The 17,042-nt window shown below is 30.5% G+C and overlaps 3 protein-coding genes across 8 annotated transcripts in view; 2 read left to right on the top strand and 1 right to left on the bottom strand.

The window, feature by feature from the left end:
- LOC105668526 (putative nuclease HARBI1) overlaps positions 1-17,042 on the top strand; it is a 28,914-nt gene that overhangs the window by 8,305 nt on the left and 3,567 nt on the right. The window lies entirely within an intron of this gene.
- LOC136998424 (uncharacterized) lies at positions 1,082-8,239 on the bottom strand. 2 transcript variants are annotated; one of them, XM_067351008.1, is made up of 8 exons: positions 7,254-8,239; positions 7,050-7,181; positions 6,694-6,841; positions 6,034-6,239; positions 5,734-5,838; positions 5,528-5,641; positions 3,373-5,436; positions 1,082-1,610 (listed from the first exon to the last, which is right to left on the bottom strand). In XM_067351008.1, exons 1-8 carry the CDS (start codon positions 7,402-7,404, stop codon positions 1,390-1,392), a joined length of 3,141 nt encoding a protein of 1,046 aa, XP_067207109.1. In that variant the 5' UTR covers positions 7,405-8,239; the 3' UTR covers positions 1,082-1,389. The 2 variants fall into 2 exon arrangements, with proteins under 2 accessions (XP_067207109.1, XP_067207110.1); XM_067351009.1 differs by lacking the exon at positions 6,694-6,841 and having other exon boundaries at positions 7,254-8,237.
- LOC136998588 (uncharacterized) lies at positions 8,609-15,789 on the top strand. Of its 2 annotated transcripts, XM_067351528.1 has the most exons (8): positions 8,609-9,617; positions 9,690-9,821; positions 10,030-10,177; positions 10,632-10,837; positions 11,033-11,137; positions 11,230-11,343; positions 11,435-13,498; positions 15,261-15,789. In XM_067351528.1, the coding sequence occupies exons 1-8, from the start codon at positions 9,467-9,469 to the stop codon at positions 15,479-15,481; spliced, it is 3,141 nt and encodes a 1,046-aa protein (XP_067207629.1). In that variant the 5' UTR covers positions 8,609-9,466; the 3' UTR covers positions 15,482-15,789. The 2 variants fall into 2 exon arrangements, with proteins under 2 accessions (XP_067207629.1, XP_067207630.1); XM_067351529.1 differs by lacking the exon at positions 10,030-10,177 and having other exon boundaries at positions 8,612-9,617.

Raw genomic sequence — 17,042 nt, 5'->3', positions numbered from 1 at the left:
ATGAACTTGAAACGCCCGATCAAGGTCAACATCAAAATCTTAAATGGAAACCCCCATTTTTTAATTATATATTCTTGTAGTTGAAGTTGAGACGTTTTCAAAACACTATAATAAAGTTATTTTTCATTAAGAACTTTTCAAGTTATGAGGCTTAAAGGTTACGGTAGAGTGAGAGAGAAAGAGAATGTGGCAATGCGTTACGCGCTCTGTGCGCTTCTATCTCTCTCACTCTATTGTAATTTTCAAGCCTTATAACTCGAAAAGTACTTAATGAAAAATAACTTTATTATAGTGTATTGAAAACGTCTCGATTTCAGCTACAAGAATATGGAATAAAAAATGGGGATTTGCATTTAAGATTTCAAAGTTCATCTTCACGGTGTCATTTAAAGTCACATTTGAAGGTCATATCAATATAACCAATTTTCGGCAGATCTCAAACTTTCTATTCTGTCAATTTTTTTAACATCTAGACACTTTATTCTAATATATCTAATACCGCAGCTGATCCCTTCGCACTCATAAATGAATTATCTCGCGACCCAATATCGTCCGCCTGATGCTTTGGACGAGATATCTCGCAACTCAATATCGAATTAATCTTTTTAATTACCTATAGTTTCTGAAAATAAAATGGATGGATAGGAATAGGAGAATACAGACAGAAAGGAATTCACAATAATTTTAATGCTCTTTATTTCACAATTCTTTTCAATTCATCTATTTTTTTGCAGAGTACGATATCATGTAATGCTCGTCGATTATTGCTTATGTTGTGTGAAACCATCGAATTAACGAAACAAGAATTAGAACAACCAAATAGTCTGCAAATGTTTTCTGACTAAAAAAATATATTTATTGCCATATGGTTTTTACTCATCATACTTTATTCTAGTGAGTTTACTTCTACTGTCAAGTGTATATAGCTTTATAATAAAAACGGACGGAAAAAAACGATGATTAAAACGAAAAATTAACGAATCAGCAATATAATGCGTACTATGGTTATATTACACACATAGCATATAAGTAAAGATAATAATATAGTACGCGAGTAAAAATAAAATCAGTATAAGACAGTAAGTATAAGACTTTTAAGTATTGTATAATCTATTAAACCTTATATAATATAAATGAGCAGATATTATAAAAAAAATGTAAGTAGCTGTAAGTATATAAACTCAATATTTTGTACTTTAATAATTTAATTATTTTCATATTGAACGAATAATCTTTGGAAATCCTTGGTAATGTTATAAACGAATCTTTTCCTTATTTCTAACTGAATCATTCAACTGAATCATTCTTTTTAAAACTTACAACATTTTCTTGAAAGATAAAGCTAGGTAGAAGAATCTATCACTTTCTTAATTAATTCTTACAACAATATCAAACATTTCTCCGAACATTAATTTTTTGTTGGTTATTGATCCATGTCTTCACGACTGATGCAGATCGGTTTTGTAAACAAGGATTTCTTGCAATAACTTCTTGGATCGCTTTTATAGACGGCAACTTTGCGTCTGTTATGCAATCACCAAAGTGTTCCATGACGATTTGTTTTTCTTCTTCCGTCCAACGAACGCGTCTTGTACGGCCATATGGTGGAGCTATGAAAATAATATTATTAATATTACATTACTGTAATCTTATTAGTATTACTGCGTTATTGTTTTTTAATATGTGTAATAGTGTGTTTGGTTCAAGTGTTAACACGTTATCATTTCGTTAATTACTAGAGATATGAAAAAGTTCTTCAAACAAGTTACTTTATTTAAAGTGCCTCTGCAATGATCTAAAATATAATTTTATATCATTTGTTATTCAAGGTTACACTAAGGTCAATTTCGTTTTTTAATGATACGATATACATATATATGTCACCTTAATATTATAAGGTATTTTATGACAAATTTAATGGTCTATAATAAAATATGATTAATATATCGCATAATAATCATATATATCAGTCTGTTTAACAAAACAAAATTTATATTAAAGCGATCTTGAAGAACGAATAATATAAAACTTCAATTTAGATTATTGCATAGGCATCTTTAAACAAAGTAACTTTTGTGTGCAAAATTTTTTTATATCTCTAGTAGTTAAAGATAAAATTGCATATTAACACTTAAATCAAATACATTGTATGTACAATTAAATTATATTTAGAAACGACAAAAAACGTAAGTATTTGATTTTTGTTGAATAGGGGAAGGTGGGGTAAGACGGACCCCCTAAGCAAAAATGGCTATATTTTTTATATTAATGACAAAAAATAACTGAAATTTAGCATGAAGAAACTGTAGAATGTTTATTATAAGATTATAATGTTAAATTTTCAAAATTTGCAAAAGTTTGAATTATTATTAAGATTTTTAAAAACTTAATTTTGGTCCGTTTTATCCCATAGGTGGGGTAAAATGGACCATCCCATGGGGTAAAATGGACCAAGCCGAGATAATATGGATCAAGAAATAATTTAACTGATCAACTCAAAATCAAAACTATATAGTATTTATTAAATATTTTTGAATAAGAATAGAAATTAATTTAACATTAATTATTTTATTATACACACAAATCTTTAAAATAATTATAATCTTTATAATTTTTAACGTTTATATTAAATATAACATTAAATATAACATTTTAAAATAAAGCATGTAAATAAAATAAATAATTATTATAAAATCTGTTTTTATTTGGAGACATTATTTTCAATAAATTTCAAGTTTCTTCTACTTTTAACAGTGCGTTTTTTATTTTTTATAGCTTTTTTCAGTAAAAAAAAATGAGATGTAAAATATTTCTCAAATCAGAGCAAATATATAAGCAGAAAACTATAAGTAGAAAGTATAAGTAGAAAATATAAGTAGAACAAATATATAAATTGGTCCGTTTTACCCCATTTAAATTGGTCCATTTTACCCCACATGACAACATTAATATTATCTTATTTTTATTTACCTGTATCAAAATTATTTTTTAAATGTAACTGATGAAATATTACTTCTCAATAACCAGAAATATGGAACTTGTAGAAAAATTTAAAAATATTAAGTTTTGCAATCTTAGTCACTTAAAATGTAATACTAAGAAATTAGATCACGAGATCTATTTGCAAGAATTTGACGTTTCTTTATAAATAACTTACGATAGTCTTATGATATAATGACGTAATTTTTAAACAGTTAAAAAGCATCAAAAAGGAAATTAATTTTATGTTTATCCAGCAGATAGAGGTACTTACTAATAAGATCTAGCAAATGGACCATTTTACCCCGCGGTCCGTCTTACCCCACCTTCCCCTACTCCAAACACCCGCGCGCGCGCAACAGAACAGTCAACATTAGATATAAATTTACGTACTATTGCGTTTCTTTGCACTTTTACGTGTACTTTTCACATTCATTGATGGGATACTATCATTGGTGGTATTATATGGTGATGTATCCATCGCATCAATTTCATTGGATAAATTTATGTCATTCGTTGAATGTTCTCCGTTATTTTCATAAATACTATTAGTTTCATCACTTTCGTCACTACTAACACCTTGTGCCTTTTCTAACACTTGGGACATTCGTACAATATCTCTACTTATAATAGGCTGCCTATAGATCTCTTTATGTATAGCTAAGGCATGACCCATATGTTTTGCAAGATCAGAAACATCATTTTCTGATAAATCTAACGCGACACTTATCGTAGCAACGTGTTTTCTGAGACTCGTTCCACGTAAGGTCCATGGTCGTTGTGCACCACATTCAGTGGAAAATCTTCGCATCAATTCGCAAGCATTTAGATATTTAAAACAGCTTTTATTGTATCCCGGAATTCCAAATAAATACGGATTTTCAGCAGGAACTCGAGCATCACCTCGATATTTTAAAATTAATTCAATGCATTGCAATAATTGGGCTGACAATAATACAGGAACAGTACGCATTAGCTTTCCGCGTATGGTAAATCGTACATACTTTTTTGCAATTTCTCGTGCTTCACCTGACAGAGATTGTAATAAGTCTTTGTCTGTGCTCTCTGAAATCTGTTCGTAGTTTTCAAAATCTTTGATGAGGAGATGCTCTATTTCGCCGGCTCTACGACGATTAAATAATTGCACAGACGTAAGAGTTACCTTGGATAGTTCTAGCCAATTGTCATAGAAAAATGTTTCCTTTAATATCGCACACATGATGTTACGTTTTTCATCAAGATAATTACGAAGTTTTATGATATCATCCATCAAAGGAAGTTCCGTTTTTTTATGCCTTCTGTTCTCTTCCTGCGCCTCCAAAGCGGCCTTATTAATGCTAGTTGGAAAATCATCGATAAGAAGAGCGAGGAATTCTTCAGTATCCTTTTTCTTTTCGTAATCTTTCTTCTTTATACATTGAGTAATCAATAGATTTCCTACTTTCTTAAGCAATGTTCCCATTAGTTGTGGCGTTGTTGTCACTTTGTAAGTATTTGTGCTGCTATCAAATGCAGACATCTTGTTGACTGCTCTGATGCAATCTTCATAAAATGCAGGATGATAAATTGACTTCATGTCTGCAACTTGAGCATTTAAGTCTCTCATGGCTTTTAAGAAACGACCGAGGTATCTAAGGTGTGAGCGAATCAACTTATGCTGATATTGTTTGCGATATTTGCGGCACAATCTATTACCAAACATGATTACCAATTCGTCATATCGAATAATACGTGTTGTTTCATCTTCTCTGAGTGCTGGAAAAACTACTTTTCGCAGCGTTTCTTCTGCAATAGGGTTGATACGTCCAATAATCGCTCTGCCCATAACCATCACAGATCTTTGTTGTTTACTACTGCGGCCTGTGCAACGATGAAAATGGCGTCTAATGCTGCTTTTCACAAAAAATCCCTTACATTTTCCGCAAGCTGTATAGTCTTTTGCGGTTTTTTTGCTATTTTCACGAGGGCGTCTACACACAAGAAGTTTTCCGTCATTAACATTGCTGTTAGTATTATGAATAAAATTGCCATTCCTACTTATTGTTTCGATTATTCTTCTTCTCTCCAAATTTTTTGGCTTCAAATCGAGAAACTTCTTAACCTCGGGTTCATTGCGATGAACTGTAGCCAGATGCCGAGCAATCTTCGATTGCATCTTCCGACAATAGAAGCAGCAATTTTTTTTATTACCACCTTTAGGTCCCTGAGATGGATCGATATTAAGATCAACGTCATCAGGACAGAGTACACTGCTCTCATTAGCCTGCACAGATACTTCAAAGCCCGAATTATTTTTTGAATTCCGTTTTGATCCACTTGATCGCTTGTTTCCATTGGTTCCATCAGGAAATACATCTTTATCAGCGTCTACTTCTGTGAGGATTGAACTATGTTCAGAAGGACAATATTCTGAATCCGAATCTTCTTTATGAATCGTTAAATCCAAGTACTCTAGATCTAGCAAAACAATTATCAGAACATAACATAAATTACATAAATATACAAGGAGTATGTATGGAATAGGATAATATGACTGCTCAAAACTTACTATCACAATTTTTCTGCAAATCGTTACAGCTGTCTTTTGTTTCTATACGTTGTACATTATACGTGTTTTCGGAAGCATACAGATATGCGTTTTCATGAATATCGTTTGCAAAGCCTATTAAAGATAACGTCAGTTAATATACTCAATATATATATATATATATATATAATTTTAAAAGAAGAATAAAAATGATACTAAAAACTTACTGTCATAATTTGCGAGATGATAATCATTGTATTCCTTGTCCGGCAGCTCATTTTGTTTATCGACAGCGTACTCAGTCTGATCATTGTCTGTTCTTTTGTCAACATCTGCAAAATTATTCGAAAATGTTTAGTATACTGCAAAGTAAATTTTGTTTCTCCTTTTCGAGATAAAGTTCAATTTTTTTTTACATTTTTATATATCCAGTCATTCCATCACCAAGCTTTTACAAAGGCGTAAAAAGTCAGATGAAGCTAACCTTCTCTTGAGAGGAAAAAGAGAAAGTTTCGCCAAGTACGTACCACTAGTAGAAATAATGCAGGTATGATCCTGACACATAAAATGTGAATCCAAAGTTTCGTTGCTATCATGTGCACAATTCAGTAGCGACGTAGCCAATGCATCTTTCGCGTTCTTTGATATATTCTCATCATGTACATTATAATTCCGAACAACATCAGCATGAACATTGGACGGTTGAACTGAAGAAAAGTGAAGTGGCTGATTTCTGTGGATAAAAAAGAATAACAATTCCCTTTTCAATGAAATTCGCATTTATGAAAACAATTTTACTACCGTAAAATGCGATCTAAAGAGTAAAACGCACATCATGATACTAGGAATTTTAACAGAATATATATTCCATCGCATATCACATTATTCTATATTACTAGTCATCATGAACTTGTTTCTATACATATATGCGGATAATTTCAATATCTATCAATCACTTACGACTAATAAGTGCTTATTACAGAAATTATTAATTAATATTACAAGAAAAAAGCAATCTTTTTCATATATTTGCAAATATGTGTGTAAATAATACACAATAACTTATATTTTGTGCATTAAAATTTACAAAATATAATTTATCTTTTTACAAAAAAAATAAAATGATTTAAATATTTATCGTCTATAATTTACTACAGTTGAATATAATAAGTATCACTGAATATTACTTGTCAGTTTCACATATTAATTCAGCATGACAACTCTTCAGTGACTTTTCATCGTTCACCTTATTCGTAACAGTCTGTTTGTTTATAACATCTCTAAGTATTTTGTTATTCGCTATTTGTGTTGGCGACGAAGATAAATTAGTACAAGCTGAAACCATTTCAATTATTAGTATTATATATACTGCATGTACACGAAGATATTATTAAATTGCAACACACGTGCATGTTAAAAGAAGCCATATATAGATAACAATATTTTTAATTACTAAAAAAATAAAAGTAAAGACATAGAATAAAGATGGGATTCAGGTAGAACAAAGAATAACTCATTCAAGTTGCCTTCCTTATACACCAACCTTTATCCGTCTGACGATTCACTGAAATTTCACTATTGCGTGCTCTATCCTCATTGTTTGCGTAATGTGATTGCTTTACGATATCAGTAAGATATACATATGGCATATTCTGCGTCAGATAATTCCATTTATCTAAAATATGTTACAAATCTTGTTATAGATCATCCGATTAACCAATTCAAGTTGCTTTTCTTATACACCAACCTTTATTCGTTCGACGATTCATTGAAATTTCACTATTGCGTGCTCTATCCATATTGCTTGTGTACTGTGACTGCTTCACGATATCAGTAAGATATACATATGGCATGTTCTGCATCTTAAAGCGTTGCCGCATCCTGTGCGCGAGAATCATAAATTATGTATGCATAAGCCATGAATCGTATGATTTCTCGTTTCTTAGGTTCTGCTTACAATAAAGAAAATATTAGGAATAGGAATAAATATTAAAATATTAGGAATAAAAAATTGAAACTATTTTATTTCAGAACAAGGAAATAGGATGTATTAACGTATCATGAATTAAAAATTAAGAATTTGGAATAACTAATACATTTCGTTCCTTTATTTGAAGTAAAATAATTCCAATCTTCTATTCCTAATATTATAATATTTATTCCTATTCCTAATATTTTCTCTGTGTGAGCAGGGCCTTACGTCATAACAGTGATGCTAGATCGAGCAGGTTAGCACCTGCACGCTGCTCGATGCACACAAGTGAGAACCTGCTCGATCTTGCATCACTGTCATGACGTAAGGCCCTGCTCACATCAGAGAAAATATCAGGAATAGAAATAAATATTATAATATTAGGAAATAGAAAATTGAAATTATTTCATTTCAGAACAAGGAAATAGGATGTATCAACGCATCATAAATTGTAGACTGTAAGTAAATAAGGCTCTAAGTGTCAAAAATTGATTTTGAAATAAAGAGATATAAATGAATTTATAGTTTATTTTTTTAATAATGCATTTGATATTTTAATCATGTGTTTATACTTGTAAAAAGTACTTTTTATGAAAAAATAAAACAACAGTAAAAAATGCAGTTTAAAAAAATGTTAGAAGTTTAAATTTATGAAACGTTCTAAGTACCAAAGAGGATAATGTAAAGATAATGTAAGAAAGGCTTTAAGTACCAAGCAGAATAACGTAAAGAAGACTCTAAATGTCATAGGTAGTACATCTGCTATAATGTAAATAAATGTAACTTTTTTTTATATAACTTTTCTTTTATTGCACAATAGGCAAAGAAAAAATAATTATAACTAAATAACAATAATGTAAATACCATTAGAATCAACTATTAAACTAAATGAAACAATTACAAGAACCCACTAAAAATTCACTTCTTGGTCTATTATATAAAAATAGCAATTGTTAGCGAACAATTACTAGTTTTAGAAAATAGACCAAGAAGTTAGCTTATAGCGGGGGCTCGGAATTATTTCATTTAGTTTAACGGCCGATTCTCGTGGTATACGCCTCCTTGTCCTCTCCTTATAATTATTTTTTCTTTGCCTATTGTGCAATAAAAGAAAAGTTATATAAAAAAAAGTTACATTTATTTACATTATAGCAGATGTACTACCTATGACATTTAGAGTCTTCTTTACGTTATTCTGCTTGGTACTTAAAGCCTTTCTTACATTATCTTTACATTATCCTCTTTGGTACTTAGAACGTTTCATAAATTTAAACTTCTAACATTTTTTTAAACTGCATTTTTTACTGTTGTTTTATTTTTTCATAAAAAGTACTTTTTACAAGTATAAACACATGATTAAAATATCAAATGCATTATTAAAAAAATAAACTATAAATTCATTTATATCTCTTTATTTCAAAATCAATTTTTGACACTTAGAGCCTTATTTACTTACAGTCTACAATTTATGATGCGTTGATACATCCTATTTCCTTGTTCTGAAATGAAATAATTTCAATTTTCTATTTCCTAATATTATAATATTTATTTCTATTCCTGATATTTTCTCTGATGTGAGCAGGGCCTTACGTCATGACAGTGATGCAAGATCGAGCAGGTTCTCACTTGTGTGCATCGAGCAGCGTGCAGGTGCTAACCTGCTCGATCTAGCATCACTGTTATGACGTAAGGCCCTGCTCACACAGAGAAAATATTAGGAATAGGAATAAATATTATAATATTAGGAATAGAAGATTGGAATTATTTTACTTCAAATAAAGGAACGAAATGTATTAGTTATTCCAAATTCTTAATTTTTAATTCATGATACGTTAATACATCCTATTTCCTTGTTCTGAAATAAAATAGTTTCAATTTTTTATTCCTAATATTTTAATATTTATTCCTATTCCTAATATTTTCTTTATTGTAAGCAGAACCTAAGAAACGAGAAATCATACGATTCATGGCTTATGCATACATAATTTATGATTCTCGCGCACAGGATGCGGCAACGCTTTAAGATGCAGAACATGCCATATGTATATCTTACTGATATCGTGAAGCAGTCACAGTACACAAGCAATATGGATAGAGCACGCAATAGTGAAATTTCAATGAATCGTCGAACGAATAAAGGTTGGTGTATAAGAAAAGCAACTTGAATTGGTTAATCGGATGATCTATAACAAGATTTGTAACATATTTTAGATAAATGGAATTATCTGACGCAGAATATGCCATATGTATATCTTACTGATATCGTAAAGCAATCACATTACGCAAACAATGAGGATAGAGCACGCAATAGTGAAATTTCAGTGAATCGTCAGACGGATAAAGGTTGGTGTATAAGGAAGGCAACTTGAATGAGTTATTCTTTGTTCTACCTGAATCCCATCTTTATTCTATGTCTTTACTTTTATTTTTTTAGTAATTAAAAATATTGTTATCTATATATGGCTTCTTTTAACATGCACGTGTGTTGCAATTTAATAATATCTTCGTGTACATGCAGTATATATAATACTAATAATTGAAATGGTTTCAGCTTGTACTAATTTATCTTCGTCGCCAACACAAATAGCGAATAACAAAATACTTAGAGATGTTATAAACAAACAGACTGTTACGAATAAGGTGAACGATGAAAAGTCACTGAAGAGTTGTCATGCTGAATTAATATGTGAAACTGACAAGTAATATTCAGTGATACTTATTATATTCAACTGTAGTAAATTATAGACGATAAATATTTAAATCATTTTATTTTTTTTGTAAAAAGATAAATTATATTTTGTAAATTTTAATGCACAAAATATAAGTTATTGTGTATTATTTACACACATATTTGCAAATATATGAAAAAGATTGCTTTTTTCTTGTAATATTAATTAATAATTTCTGTAATAAGCACTTATTAGTCGTAAGTGATTGATAGATATTGAAATTATCCGCATATATGTATAGAAACAAGTTCATGATGACTAGTAATATAGAATAATGTGATATGCGATGGAATATATATTCTGTTAAAATTCCTAGTATCATGATGTGCGTTTTACTCTTTAGATCGCATTTTACGGTAGTAAAATTGTTTTCATAAATGCGAATTTCATTGAAAAGGGAATTGTTATTCTTTTTTATCCACAGAAATCAGCCACTTCACTTTTCTTCAGTTCAACCGTCCAATGTTCATGCTGATGTTGTTCGGAATTATAATGTACATGATGAGAATATATCAAAGAACGCGAAAGATGCATTGGCTACGTCGCTACTGAATTGTGCACATGATAGCAACGAAACTTTGGATTCACATTTTATGTGTCAGGATCATACCTGCATTATTTCTACTAGTGGTACGTACTTGGCGAAACTTTCTCTTTTTCCTCTCAAGAGAAGGTTAGCTTCATCTGACTTTTTACGCCTTTGTAAAAGCTTGGTGATGGAATGACTGGATATATAAAAATGTAAAAAAAAATTGAACTTTATCTCGAAAAGGAGAAACAAAATTTACTTTGCAGTATACTAAACATTTTCGAATAATTTTGCAGATGTTGACAAAAGAACAGACAATGATCAGACTGAGTACGCTGTCGATAAACAAAATGAGCTGCCGGACAAGGAATACAATGATTATCATCTCGCAAATTATGACAGTAAGTTTTTAGTATCATTTTTATTCTTCTTTTAAAATTATATATATATATATATATATATTGAGTATATTAACTGACGTTATCTTTAATAGGCTTTGCAAACGATATTCATGAAAACGCATATCTGTATGCTTCCGAAAACACGTATAATGTACAACGTATAGAAACAAAAGACAGCTGTAACGATTTGCAGAAAAATTGTGATAGTAAGTTTTGAGCAGTCATATTATCCTATTCCATACATACTCCTTGTATATTTATGTAATTTATGTTATGTTCTGATAATTGTTTTGCTAGATCTAGAGTACTTGGATTTAACGATTCATAAAGAAGATTCGGATTCAGAATATTGTCCTTCTGAACATAGTTCAATCCTCACAGAAGTAGACGCTGATAAAGATGTATTTCCTGATGGAACCAATGGAAACAAGCGATCAAGTGGATCAAAACGGAATTCAAAAAATAATTCGGGCTTTGAAGTATCTGTGCAGGCTAATGAGAGCAGTGTACTCTGTCCTGATGACGTTGATCTTAATATCGATCCATCTCAGGGACCTAAAGGTGGTAATAAAAAAAATTGCTGCTTCTATTGTCGGAAGATGCAATCGAAGATTGCTCGGCATCTGGCTACAGTTCATCGCAATGAACCCGAGGTTAAGAAGTTTCTCGATTTGAAGCCAAAAAATTTGGAGAGAAGAAGAATAATCGAAACAATAAGTAGGAATGGCAATTTTATTCATAATACTAACAGCAATGTTAATGACGGAAAACTTCTTGTGTGTAGACGCCCTCGTGAAAATAGCAAAAAAACCGCAAAAGACTATACAGCTTGCGGAAAATGTAAGGGATTTTTTGTGAAAAGCAGCATTAGACGCCATTTTCATCGTTGCACAGGCCGCAGTAGTAAACAACAAAGATCTGTGATGGTTATGGGCAGAGCGATTATTGGACGTATCAACCCTATTGCAGAAGAAACGCTGCGAAAAGTAGTTTTTCCAGCACTCAGAGAAGATGAAACAACACGTATTATTCGATATGACGAATTGGTAATCATGTTTGGTAATAGATTGTGCCGCAAATATCGCAAACAATATCAGCATAAGTTGATTCGCTCACACCTTAGATACCTCGGTCGTTTCTTAAAAGCCATGAGAGACTTAAATGCTCAAGTTGCAGACATGAAGTCAATTTATCATCCTGCATTTTATGAAGATTGCATCAGAGCAGTCAACAAGATGTCTGCATTTGATAGCAGCACAAATACTTACAAAGTGACAACAACGCCACAACTAATGGGAACATTGCTTAAGAAAGTAGGAAATCTATTGATTACTCAATGTATAAAGAAGAAAGATTACGAAAAGAAAAAGGATACTGAAGAATTCCTCGCTCTTCTTATCGATGATTTTCCAACTAGCATTAATAAGGCCGCTTTGGAGGCGCAGGAAGAGAACAGAAGGCATAAAAAAACGGAACTTCCTTTGATGGATGATATCATAAAACTTCGTAATTATCTTGATGAAAAACGTAACATCATGTGTGCGATATTAAAGGAAACATTTTTCTATGACAATTGGCTAGAACTATCCAAGGTAACTCTTACGTCTGTGCAATTATTTAATCGTCGTAGAGCCGGCGAAATAGAGCATCTCCTCATCAAAGATTTTGAAAACTACGAACAGATTTCAGAGAGCACAGACAAAGACTTATTACAATCTCTGTCAGGTGAAGCACGAGAAATTGCAAAAAAGTATGTACGATTTACCATACGCGGAAAGCTAATGCGTACTGTTCCTGTATTATTGTCAGCCCAATTATTGCAATGCATTGAATTAATTTTAAAATATCGAGGTGATGCTCGAGTTCCTGCTGAAAATCCGTATTTATTTGGAATTCCGGGATACAATAAAAGCTGTTTTAAATATCTAAATGCTTGCGAATTGATGCGAAGATTTTCCACTGAATGTGGTGCACAACGACCATGGACCTTACGTGGAACGAGTCTCAGAAAACACGTTGCTACGATAAGTGTCGCGTTAGATTTATCAGAAAATGATGTTTCTGATCTTGCAAAACATATGGGTCATGCCTTAGCTATACATAAAGAGATCTATAGGCAGCCTATTATAAGTAGAGATATTGTACGAATGTCCCAAGTGTTAGAAAAGGCACAAGGTGTTAGTAGTGACGAAAGTGATGAAACTAATAGTATTTATGAAAATAACGGAGAACATTCAACGAATGACATAAATTTATCCAATGAAATTGATGCGATGGATACATCACCATATAATACCACCAATGATAGTATCCCATCAATGAATGTGAAAAGTACACGTAAAAGTGCAAAGAAACGCAATAGTACGTAAATTTATATCTAATGTTGACTGTTCTGTTGCGCGCGCGCGGGTGTTTGGAGTAGGGGAAGGTGGGGTAAGACGGACCGCGGGGTAAAATGGTCCATTTGCTAGATCTTATTAGTAAGTACCTCTATCTGCTGGATAAACATAAAATTAATTTCCTTTTTGATGCTTTTTAACTGTTTAAAAATTACGTCATTATATCATAAGACTATCGTAAGTTATTTATAAAGAAACGTCAAATTCTTGCAAATAGATCTCGTGATCTAATTTCTTAGTATTACATTTTAAGTGACTAAGATTGCAAAACTTAATATTTTTAAATTTTTCTACAAGTTCCATATTTCTGGTTATTGAGAAGTAATATTTCATCAGTTACATTTAAAAAATAATTTTGATACAGGTAAATAAAAATAAGATAATATTAATGTTGTCATGTGGGGTAAAATGGACCAATTTAAATGGGGTAAAACGGACCAATTTATATATTTGTTCTACTTATATTTTCTACTTATACTTTCTACTTATAGTTTTCTGCTTATATATTTGCTCTGATTTGAGAAATATTTTACATCTCAGCTTTTTTTACTGAAAAAAGCTATAAAAAATAAAAAACGCACTGTTAAAAGTAGAAGAAACTTGAAATTTATTGAAAATAATGTCTCCAAATAAAAACAGATTTTATAATAATTATTTATTTTATTTACATGCTTTATTTTAAAATGTTATATTTAATGTTATATTTAATATAAACGTTAAAAATTATAAAGATTATAATTATTTTAAAGATTTGTGTGTATAATAAAATAATTAATGTTAAATTAATTTCTATTCTTATTCAAAAATATTTAATAAATACTATATAGTTTTGATTTTGAGTTGATCAGTTAAATTATTTCTTGATCCATATTATCTCGGCTTGGTCCATTTTACCCCATGGGATGGTCCATTTTACCCCACCTATGGGATAAAACGGACCAAAATTAAGTTTTTAAAAATCTTAATAATAATTCAAACTTTTGCAAATTTTGAAAATTTAACATTATAATCTTATAATAAACATTCTACAGTTTCTTCATGCTAAATTTCAGTTATTTTTTGTCATTAATATAAAAAATATAGCCATTTTTGCTTAGGGGGTCCGTCTTACCCCACCTTCCCCTATTCAACAAAAATCAAATACTTACGTTTTTTGTCGTTTCTAAATATAATTTAATTGTACATACAATGTATTTGATTTAAGTGTTAATATGCAATTTTATCTTTAACTACTAGAGATATAAAAAAATTTTGCACACAAAAGTTACTTTGTTTAAAGATGCCTATGCAATAATCTAAATTGAAGTTTTATATTATTCGTTCTTCAAGATCGCTTTAATATAAATTTTGTTTTGTTAAACAGACTGATATATATGATTATTATGCGATATATTAATCATATTTTATTATAGACCATTAAATTTGTCATAAAATACCTTATAATATTAAGGTGACATATATATGTATATCGTATCATTAAAAAACGAAATTGACCTTAGTGTAACCTTGAATAACGAATGATATAAAATTATATTTTAGATCATTGCAGAGGCACTTTAAATAAAGTAACTTGTTTGAAGAACTTTTTCATATCTCTAGTAATTAACGAAATGATAACGTGTTAACACTTGAACCAAACACACTATTACACATATTAAAAAACAATAACGCAGTAATACTAATAAGATTACAGTAATGTAATATTAATAATATTATTTTCATAGCTCCACCATATGGCCGTACAAGACGCGTTCGTTGGACGGAAGAAGAAAAACAAATCGTCATAGAACACTTTGGTGATTGCATAACAGACGCAAAGTTGCCGTCTATAAAAGCGATCCAAGAAGTTATTGCAAGAAATCCTTGTTTACAAAACCGATCTGCATCAGTCGTGAAGACATGGATCAATAACCAACAAAAAATTAATGTTCGGAGAAATGTTTGATATTGTTGTAAGAATTAATTAAGAAAGTGATAGATTCTTCTACCTAGCTTTATCTTTCAAGAAAATGTTGTAAGTTTTAAAAAGAATGATTCAGTTGAATGATTCAGTTAGAAATAAGGAAAAGATTCGTTTATAACATTACCAAGGATTTCCAAAGATTATTCGTTCAATATGAAAATAATTAAATTATTAAAGTACAAAATATTGAGTTTATATACTTACAGCTACTTACATTTTTTTTATAATATCTGCTCATTTATATTATATAAGGTTTAATAGATTATACAATACTTAAAAGTCTTATACTTACTGTCTTATACTGATTTTATTTTTACTCGCGTACTATATTATTATCTTTACTTATATGCTATGTGTGTAATATAACCATAGTACGCATTATATTGCTGATTCGTTAATTTTTCGTTTTAATCATCGTTTTTTTCCGTCCGTTTTTATTATAAAGCTATATACACTTGACAGTAGAAGTAAACTCACTAGAATAAAGTATGATGAGTAAAAACCATATGGCAATAAATATATTTTTTTAGTCAGAAAACATTTGCAGACTATTTGGTTGTTCTAATTCTTGTTTCGTTAATTCGATGGTTTCACACAACATAAGCAATAATCGACGAGCATTACATGATATCGTACTCTGCAAAAAAATAGATGAATTGAAAAGAATTGTGAAATAAAGAGCATTAAAATTATTGTGAATTCCTTTCTGTCTGTATTCTCCTATTCCTATCCATCCATTTTATTTTCAGAAACTATAGGTAATTAAAAAGATTAATTCGATATTGAGTTGCGAGATATCTCGTCCAAAGCATCAGGCGGACGATATTGGGTCGCGAGATAATTCATTTATGAGTGCGAAGGGATCAGCTGCGGTATTAGATATATTAGAATAAAGTGTCTAGATGTTAAAAAAATTGACAGAATAGAAAGTTTGAGATCTGCCGAAAATTGGTTATATTGATATGACCTTCAAATGTGACTTTAAATGACACCGTGAAGATGAACTTTGAAATCTTAAATGCGAATCCCCATTTTTTATTCCATATTCTTGTAGCTGAAATCGAGACGTTTTCAATACACTATAATAAAGTTATTTTTCATTAAGTACTTTCCGAGTTATAAGGCTTGAAAATTACAATAGAGTGAGAGAGATAGAAGCGCACAGAGCGCGTAACGCATTGCCACATTCTCTTTCTCTCTCACTCTACCGTAACCTTTAAGCCTCATAACTTGAAAAGTTCTTAATGAAAAATAACTTTATTATAGTGTTTTGAAAACGTCTCAACTTCAACTACAAGAATATATAATTAAAAAATGGGGGTTTCCATTTAAGATTTTGATGTTGACCTTGATCGGGCGTTTCAAGTTCATCCCAAGGTCAAATAAATATCATCTGCTAATAGATTTTTTATAACTCTACTTTTTTTGTTTGAAACATTTTTTCAGTAAATCAATATTTTCTGAGATAATTCTGAGACCGTTCCGGAATTTTTTGCCATCACTGTATAAATGTTCACAAATTAACAGATGGTAGTAACAGTAA

Source organism: Linepithema humile, chromosome 3 (assembly GCF_040581485.1).
Source record: "Linepithema humile isolate Giens D197 chromosome 3, Lhum_UNIL_v1.0, whole genome shotgun sequence".
NCBI classification, from domain to species: Eukaryota; Metazoa; Arthropoda; class Insecta; order Hymenoptera; family Formicidae; genus Linepithema; species Linepithema humile.
The sequence above is the reverse complement of the archived record's forward strand: the minus strand, read 5'-3'. Positions and strand labels throughout refer to the sequence as shown.

What these genes read in the sequence shown, in the direction of transcription:
- LOC136998424 (XM_067351008.1), bottom strand. Translation starts at nt 7,404, where the DNA reads ATGATTCTCGCGCACAGGATGCGGCAACGCTTTAAGATGCAGAACATG. An exon ending in CTGCATTATTTCTACTAGTG is followed by an intron (nt 5,839 to 6,033) that starts GTACGTACTTGG and finishes ATAATTTTGCAG; the next exon opens with ATGTTGACAAAAGAACAGAC. An exon ending in TCATCTCGCAAATTATGACA is followed by an intron (nt 5,642 to 5,733) that starts GTAAGTTTTTAG and finishes TATCTTTAATAG; the next exon opens with GCTTTGCAAACGATATTCAT.
- LOC136998588 (XM_067351528.1), top strand. Translation starts at nt 9,467, where the DNA reads ATGATTCTCGCGCACAGGATGCGGCAACGCTTTAAGATGCAGAACATG. An exon ending in TTAATATGTGAAACTGACAA is followed by an intron (nt 10,178 to 10,631) that starts GTAATATTCAGT and finishes TTTTATCCACAG; the next exon opens with AAATCAGCCACTTCACTTTT. An exon ending in TTTGCAGAAAAATTGTGATA is followed by an intron (nt 11,344 to 11,434) that starts GTAAGTTTTGAG and finishes TTGTTTTGCTAG; the next exon opens with ATCTAGAGTACTTGGATTTA.